The sequence below is a fragment of the Coregonus clupeaformis genome, chromosome 2 (genome assembly GCF_020615455.1).
Source record: "Coregonus clupeaformis isolate EN_2021a chromosome 2, ASM2061545v1, whole genome shotgun sequence".
Classification (NCBI taxonomy): Eukaryota; Metazoa; Chordata; class Actinopteri; order Salmoniformes; family Salmonidae; genus Coregonus; species Coregonus clupeaformis.
The window spans coordinates 15387074-15396204 of record NC_059193.1 but is presented as its reverse complement, the minus strand read 5'-3'; the positions used below and the strand labels follow the sequence as shown (position 1 = coordinate 15396204).

Sequence of the window (9131 nt, the reverse complement as noted above, 5' to 3'; positions counted from 1 at the left end):
GGTGAAGTGAAATGAAAACAATAACTTGTTTCAAAAAATTCTAAAAAATGAATAATGGAAAAGTGGTGTGTGCATATGTATTCACCCCCTTTGCTATGAAGCCCCTAAATAAGATCTGGTGCAACCAATTACCTTTAGAAGTCACATAATTAGTTAAATAAAGTCCACTTGTGTGCAATCTAAGTGTCACATGATCTGTCACATGATCTCAGTATATATACACCTGTTCTGAAAGGCCCCAGAGTCTGCAACACCATTAATAAAGGGGCACCACCAAGCAAGCGGCACCATGAAGACTAAGGAGCTCTCCAAACAGGACAGGGACAAAGTTGTGGAGAAGTACAGATCAGGGTTGGGTTATAAAACAATATTTGAAACTTTGAACATCCCACGTAGCACCATTAAATCCATTATTAAAAAAATGGAAAGAATATGGCACCACAACAAACCTGCCAAGAGAGGGCCGCCCACCAAAACTCACGGACCAGGCAAGGAGGGCATTAATCAGAGAGGCAACAAAGAGACCAAAGATAACCCTGAAGGAGCTGCAAAGCTCTACAGCGGAGATTGGAGTATCTGTCCATAGGACCACTTTAAGCCGTACACTCTACAGAGCTGGGCTTTACGGAAGAGTGGCCAGAAAAAAGCCATTGCTTATAGAAAAAAAATAAGCAAACACGTTTGGTGTTCACCAAAAGCCATGTGGGAGACTCCCCAAACATATAGAAGAAGGTACTCTGGTCAGATGAGACTAAAATTGAGCTTTTTGGCCATCAAGGAAACGCTATGTCTGGCGCAAACCCAACACCTCTCATCACCCTGAGAACACCATCCCCACAGTGAAGCATGGTGATGGCAGCATCATGCTGTGGGGATGTTTTTCATCGGCAGGGACTGGGAAACTGGTCAGAATTGAAGGAATGATGGATGGTGCTAAATAGAGATTTGAGACTGGGATGGAGGTTCACCTTCCAGCAGGACAATGACCCTAAGCATACTGCTAAAGCAACACTTGAGTGGTTTAAGGGGAAACATTTAAATGTCTGGTAATGGCCTAGTCAAAGCCCAGACCTCAATTCAATTGAGAATCTGTGGTATGACTTAAAGATTGCTGTACACCAGCGGAACCCATCCAACTTGAAGGAGCTGGAGCAGTTTTACCTTGAAGAATGGGCAAAAATCCCAGTGGCTAGATGTGCCAAGTTTATAGAGACATACCCCAAGAGACTTGCAGCTGTAATTGCTGCAAAAGGTGGCTCTACAAAGTATTGACTTTGGGGGGGATGAATAGTTATGCACACTCAAGTTTTCTGTTTTTTTGTCTTATTTCTTGTTTGTTTCACAATAAAAAATATTTTGCATCTTCAAAGTGGTAGGCATGTTGTGTAAATCAAATGATGCAAACCCCCCAAAAAATCAATTTTAATTCCAGGTTGTAAGGCAACAAAATAGGAAAAATGCCAAGGGGCGGTGAATACTTTCACAAGCCACTGTAATCTTCTCCTCCACATTAGTTCTACTCCAGTCCACTGTACTGTCCCCTCTCCCCACCCGCGGTGACAGAGGGTGTACCCCAAATTGCACCCTATTCCCTATATAGTGCACTACTTTTGGCTAGAGCACTATGGGAAAAGGGTCCCATTTGGGATGAGTCCAAAGCCTTCAGCGGGAAGGAATTAACTTTTCCTCAGTCTCAGGAAATGCACGCAATTATTTTTACTTCTTCAGGTTCTCTCTAAGCTCTCTCTCTGCACTAAAACCCATTAATATTTTGATTTCAATTTGCTTTGTGTGCAATTAATTAAAATATTACTAAATTAGAATAGTCTGTCCTGCTGGAATAAATCTCAAGAAGACATTATCAGATATTTGGATTGGACTGGATAACTTGGCAAAGATGAGGAAATGTGCTCAAATTACCCTCAAATTACCCTTTTATTACACTTATATCGCTGTAGCAATTTCTCAGCAGCTATCAGGTTATAGTTAGAAATACACATTCATTACACTGTATTATTTATTACAATATGTTAATATCATATTTATTAAGATGTATATAATAAACTGGTTCTTCAACTCATTACAGGAAAAAGTTACCAAGTGGTCGGAAGTGAGCTGCAACTCCAGAGGGTTTTTGAGAAGTCATTCATTGTGAGTACAATAGTAAAGAGCTGAAATCCCCTTTATGTCTTCATTCTTATACGAAATTATGTCAAAAAGTTGTAATAGTATATCCCTTTAACGGCATTCATTTAATTCAAGTACATTTCTAGATTTAAAGTGAGCGGATATTTACATATTAACCCCTGAATGAGATGTATTAGCAGAGTGGAATGACTGTGATTTTACAGTACGTTTTAGTCATTTTAGCAGACGCTCTTATCCAGAGCGACTTACAGTTAGTGAGTGCATACATTTTTCATACTGGCCCCCCGTGGGAATCGAACCCACAACCCTGGCGTTGCAAGCGCCATGCTCTACCAACTGAGCTACAGGAGGCCTGTGATGACGTGTGGTCCTTAATAAATAATAATAAATAATATGCCATTTAGCAGACGCTTTTATCCAAAGCCACTTACAGTCATGCGTGCATACATTTTTGTGTATGGGTGGTCCCGGGGATCGAACCCACTACCCTGGCGTTACAAGCTCCATGCTCTACCAGCTAAGCTACAGAGGACCAGAGTGTATCATCAGGGGAATAGGAGAGAGTAAGAGACCATCCCAAGGGAACCACCATTCCTTGACCATTTCGTCTCTGAGATCTGAATACGGTTGATGGTTCAACCCCCTCTACACTCGGTCCATCATTTATATTATTTACATTCATGATTTGAACTAGCCTCTACAGAGGCATGATGTCATGAGGTGTATATCTCTCCGCTGGCCCTTTACTCTGTTGGCTCCATTTTAGACTGAGATACAACACGTCATGTGAAATAGGAGACCCCCAGACTGAGATACAACACGTCATGTGAAATAGGAGACCCCCAGACTGAGATACAACACGTCATGTGAAATAGGAGACCCCCAGACTGAGATACAACACGTCATGTGAAATAGGAGACCCCCAGACTGAGATACAACACGTCATGTGAAATAGGAGACCCCCAGACTGAGATACAACACGTCATGTGAAATAGGAGACCCCCAGACTGAGATACAACACGTCATGTGAAATAGGAGACCCCCAGACTGAGATACAACACGTCATGTGAAATAGGAGACCCCCAGACTGAGATACAACACGTCATGTGAAATAGGAGACCCCCAGACTGAAATACAACACGTCATGTGACCTCCATGGCTCTGTGTGTGTTTGATGTGTTTAATCTCCCCCAGGTAATGTTATATCTTGTTCTACGTGAGTGTTGTATTACCTCAGCAGAGCATCTGCTGTAGGCTTGATGTATGAGCTCTGTCATGACAGACGGACAATGGATTCCTTGGTTACACGCACCGTGCAGCCTCACAACAGAGGCTTGGTTACACGCACCTTGCAGCCTCACAACAGAGGCTTGGTTACACACACCGTGCAGACTCACAACAGAGGCTTGGTTACACACACCGTGCAGACTCACAACAGAGGCTTGGTTACACACACCGTGCAGACTCACAACAGAGGCTTGGTTACACACACCGTGCACACTCACAACAGAGGCTTGGTTACACACACCGTGCAGACTCACAACAGAGGCTTGGTTACACACACCGTGCACACTCACAACAGAGGCTTGGTTACACACACCGTGCAGACTCACAACAGAGGCTTGGTTACACACACCGTGCAGACTCACAACAGAGGCTTGGTGTGTGTGTGCAACCAAAAAAGTACTGCTTATGATCTTCATACAGTCTAATAAATAAGTATTTATGTAGTGCTCCTACCATTGGCATCAATCTGATCAGTACTCCTACTATTGGCATCAATCTGATCAGTGCTCCTACCATTGGCATCAATCTGATCAGTGCTCCTACCATTGGCATCAATCTGATCAGTGCTCCTACCATTGGCATCAATCTGATCAGTGCTCCTACCATTGGCATCAATCTGATCAGTGCTCCTACCATTGGCATCAATCTGATCAGTGCTCCTACCATTGGCATCAATCTGATCAGTGCTCCTACTATTGGCATCAATCTGATCAGTGCTCCTACCATTGGCATCAATCTGATCAGTGCTCCTTCCATTGGCATCAATCTGATCAGTGCTCCTACCATTGGCATCAATCTGATCAGTGCTCCTTCCATTGGCATCAATCTGATCAGTGCTCCTACCATTGGCATCAATCTGATCAGTGCTCCTACCCTTGGCATCTACAATATCAATTTAATTTATGTCTTTATGTGTAACGATCCCGGCAGTCTGAGTCGGGTCCTGTCTGGTGACTAGTTTTTCTGTTCGTGATCTCCAGTTTCCCGAGGGTTCGGGAACGCTCCGGGGAGCTCTCTTGATTTCCGCACCTGCATCCCATCAGCAATCTGCACACCTGGTCCTGATCATCACCCTTCTTAGGCTCTGGCCTAACATCCATTCCCTGCCGGATCGTTAGCCATGAACAGTAGGTTTACCAGAGTATCAGTCTTAGAGCCTAGCGTTAGTTTTGTTGTTTTTGCACCTTGTTGGTTTGTTGCTTACTTACCCCCGTTTGTTCCATCTGCAGTCACCCGTCCGGAACCTTCATCCAACCTCTGCCTGGTGGTCGGCGGCTGCCGACCCAGGATGGGATCAACCACTGCACCCCCAACAACTAATCAACGCCGCCCGCTCTGTTCCCTGGATTATTCAGCATCACTCTTGAATTTGTAATAAACACTCACCTTCGTTTCAACTTACCTTGTCCTGGTCTGCTTCTGGGTTCTGGCTTAGCAACTCGTGACAGAACGATCCGGCCAGTATGAACCCAGCGGACCTGGACTCTGTTCGCCATGCCATTACCCAGCAGGAGAAGATGTTGGGCCATCATAGCACGGTACTACAGGAGATCGCGTTGTCAGTTCGGAACCTTTCTACCGGTCTGACGGAGGTCCAGAACCAACGCAAGTGTCCGGTGGAGGATCCACTACCGGTTTCACCCATCTCGCCTGCCGCTTCTGAAGCTGTGTCCTTCCGTGAGCCCAAGGTTCCGACGCCGGATAAATATGAGGGGGAGCTGGGAAGATGCCGTTCCTTCCTTATGCAGTGTGGATTAGTGTTCGATCTACAGCCCTACTCTTATGCCACAGACAAGGCTAGGATAGCCTTTGTGATTGAGTTGCTGCGTGGTCGAGCGCTGGAGTGGGCTTCAGCCGTTTGGGAACGACAGGATCCCTGCATGGCTTCATACCAGGGGTTCACGGCCGAGATGAGGAAGCTCTTCGACCATTCCGTCCGAGGGAGGGACGCAGCTAGGCGCCTGTTTTCGCTTCGCCAAGGAACTCGCAGCGTGGCCGACTTCGTGATCGAGTTCAAGACGTTGGCTGTGGAGAGTGGGTGGAATGAGGAGGCTCTGCAAGCGGCCTTTTACCAGGGTCTGTCGGAGCAGCTCAAGGATGAGTTGATCTCCTATCCGGAGCCTAGTGACCTGGACAGCTTGGTAGCCTTGTCTATTCGGGTGGATAATCGAGTCCGAGGAGCGAAGGAGGGAGAAGCAATGGGTTCCGTCCAACCGATCAGCTTCTCAGGTTCCAGTCGGGTCGTCAAACTGCGCGGCTCGCTAAAGTTGGGAGGACTTTTAGCGAGCCAGTTTCGACCTCTCAATACCTCTGTCAGACCCCGTTTCCGGCTACCCTTATGAACAGGAATCAGAGCTTAGCGATTAACGCTTTTATCGATTCAGGTGCCGATGGAAGCTTTCTAGATGCCGAGTTGGTGGAACAGCTGGGGCTTTCCAAGGAGCAATTGCGCGGAAGCCATTGAAGCTACCACTCTGAACGGCAGTAGTCTGGCACGTATCACGATGAGGACTGAACCGGTTAAGATGCGGTTGTCGGGGAATCATTCTGAGATGATTTCATTCTTCATTCTGCCGTCTTCCCATGTTCCTCTGGTCCTTGGATACCCCTGGCTGAAGGAACACAATCCCACGTTCGATTGGGTGACGGGCAAGGTAACGAGTTGGAGCCTTGAGTGTCATGCTAACTGTCTCAAGACTGCCTGCCCCCATTCGGTTCCCAGTCAGGTGATTGAGGCTAAACCTCCAGATTTGTCCCTGGTTCCCGAGGACATATCACGATTTGGGGAAGTGTTCAGTAAGCAGAAGGCTCTGTCACTCCCTCCCCACCGACCATATGATTGTGCCATCAACCTGTTCCCTGGAGCTGTCTACCCCAAGGGAAGGTTATACAGTATCTCCCGACCTGAACGTGAGGCTTTGGAGACCTACATCAAGGAGTCCCTAGCTGCTGGTCTCGTTCGTCCCTCGTCATCACCCCTGGGGGCAGGATTCTTCTTTGTGGGTAAGAAGGATGGCTCTCTTCGACCGTGTATTGATTATCGGGGGTTGAATGACATCACGGTCAAGAACAAGTATCCCCTGCCCTTGATGAGTTCTGCCTTCGACTCCTTACAGGGTGCTACGGTGTTCACCAAGCTAGACCTACGCAATGCGTATCACATGGTCCCGGATCAGAGAGGGGGACGAGTGGTTGACGGGTTTCAATACACCGATGGGTCACTTCGAGTATCAGGTGATGCCGTTTGGACTGACCAATGCTCCAGCGGTATTCCAGAGTATGGTGAACGACGTCCTGAGAGATATGATCGGTCTCTTTGTGTTTGTTTACCTGGATGACATTCTGATCTTCTCGAAGGAACCTTCCGACCACGTCCAGCATGTCCGGCAGGTTCTGCAGCGATTGTTGGAGAATCGCCTGTTCGTGAAGGCCGAGAAGTGCGAGTTTCACGCCCACACGACATCCTTTCTCGGGTACATAATCTCCAGGGGAGAGATTAGGATGGACCAGGAGAAGGTTAGAGCGGTTCTGGAATGGGCCCAGCCCGGTATGCAGATTGCAGCTCCAGAGATTTTTGGGGTTTGCGAATTTCTACCGCAGATTCATCCGGGATTACAGCCGTGTGGCCGCTCCGTTAACTGCCTTGACTTCCAGTATCAGGACCTTCAAGTGGAATCCGAGGCGGATCGAGCGTTTCTGGATTTGAAGAGGCGATTCACCAACGCACCGATTCTCTCTCAACCGGACACGGCCCGTCAGTTCGTCGCTGAAGTGGACCGCGTCTGATGTGGGAGTTGGCGCCATCCTGTCGCAGCGATGCTCCACGGACAGTAAACTCCATCCCTGCGCCTACTACTCTCGTCGCCTTTCGCCTGCGGAGAGGAATTACGATGTGGGTAACCGGGAGCTTCTCGCGGTGAAACTTGCCTTGGAGGAGTGGCGCCACTGGTTGGAGGGGGCGGAGCAACCGTTTATTGTCTGGACTGACCACAAGAATCTTGCTTACGTGCAATCGGCTAAACGTCTCAACTCCCGGGCCAGGCCAGGTGGGCGTTGTTTTTCGGACGATTCAAGTTTTCCCTGACGTTCCGACCTGGATCTAAGAACGGCAAGGCGGACGCCTTGTCCCGGATGTTCTCCAAGACGGAGGAGAGTGGGTCCAAGACCGAGACAATTCTCCCCGGAACTGCGTCGTGGGAGCAGTTATGTGGAAGATTGAGGAGGAGGTGCTGGCGGCCCTTCGGACTCAGCCCGGCCCCGGTAACGGTCCACCCGGTCGGTTGTTTGTGCCTGAGTCGGTTCGTCCTGCTGTCCTCAAATGGTCCCACGCCAGCAAGATGGCTTGTCACCCTGGCGTGGCTCGGACCATGGCGTTTCTTCGCAGACGTTTTTGGTGGCCTGCCATGGCCGAGGATACTCGGGGTTTTGTTGCTGCCTGTCCAGTGTGTGCGCAGAATAAGAGTACCAATCGGCCCAGCTCTGGACTACTTCACCCCCTTCCTATTCCCCGGCGACCATGGTCGCATCTGGCCCTGGACTTCGTCACTGGGTTGCCCGCTTCTGAGGGGAACACGGTCGTTCTGACTATCGTGGACAGATTCAGCAAGTTCGCCCACTTTGTGCCAATTGCCAAGCTTCCCTCTGCCTCGGAGACGTCCGAGATCCTGGTTAGGGAGGTTTTCAGGGTCCACGGTTTGCCCAGTGATATCGTTTCCGACCGTGGCCCTCAGTTTACCTCTGCTGTCTGGAAGTCCTTCTGTTTGGCCATTGGAGCTACAGTCAGTCTCACATCTGGTTTTCACCCCCAATCCAATGGTCAGGCGGAGAGAGCCAACCAGAAGATGGAATCCACGCTACGCTGCCTGGTCTCTTCCAACCCCACCTCCTGGGTCTCTCAGTTGCCTTGGGTTGAGTATGCCCACAATACTCTCCCTACATCTGCCACTGGGATGTCTCCCTTCCAGTGCCTGTATGGCTACCAACCTCCCCCTGTTCCCTTCTCAGGAGAAGGAGCTCTCAGTGCCTTCTGTTCAGGCCCATATTCGTCGTTGCCACCGGACCTGGCATCGGGCCAGAAAGGCACTCCTTAGAGTTTCGGACCGGTATCAGCTCCAGGCGAATCGTCGCCGGATCCCCGCTCCCACCTATTCCATCGGAGATAGGGTCTGGTTGGCCACACGGGATCTTCCGTTACGGACTGAGTCTAGGAAGTTGTTACCGAAGTTCATTGGTCCGTTTGTGGTGGAGAAGGTGATCAATCCGGTGGCAGTTCGACTCAAACTCCCGAGGACGCTCAGAGTCCATCCCACCTTTCATGTCTCCTGCCTCAAGCCTGTTTTCCTCAGTCCTCTGTTGCCTCCTCCGCCTCCTCCTCCTCCTCCTCGGATGATCGGAGGTGGTCCTGCCTACACGGTGCGTCGCATCATGGATTCCAGACGGCGGGGCCGGGGTTTCCAGTATCTCGTGGACTGGGAGGGTATGGTCCTGAAGAGAGGAGTTGGATTCCGCGGCGACAGGTCCTAGATGCTGACCTCATCAGTGACTTCTACCGCCTCCATCCTGGCGCTCCGGGGAGTCCGCCCGGTGGCGTTCGTCGGAGGGGGTACTGTAACGATCCCGGCAGTCTGAGTCGGGTCCTGTCTGGTGACTAGTTTTTCTGTTCGTGATCTCCAGTTTCCCGAGGGTTCGGGGAACGC

At 49.5% G+C, this 9131-nt stretch overlaps 1 protein-coding gene across 1 annotated transcript in view; it reads right to left on the bottom strand.

Moving 5' to 3' along the window:
- Positions 1-2665: 2665 nt before the first annotated feature.
- Positions 2666-9131, bottom strand: part of LOC121585782 (histidine-rich glycoprotein-like) — a 17979-nt gene continuing 11513 nt past the window's right edge. Inside the window, exon 3 of the mRNA XM_041902084.1 lies at positions 2666-2670. Within this exon, the coding sequence (XP_041758018.1) occupies positions 2666-2670 (5 nt within the window). The remainder of the gene's footprint in view (positions 2671-9131) is intronic.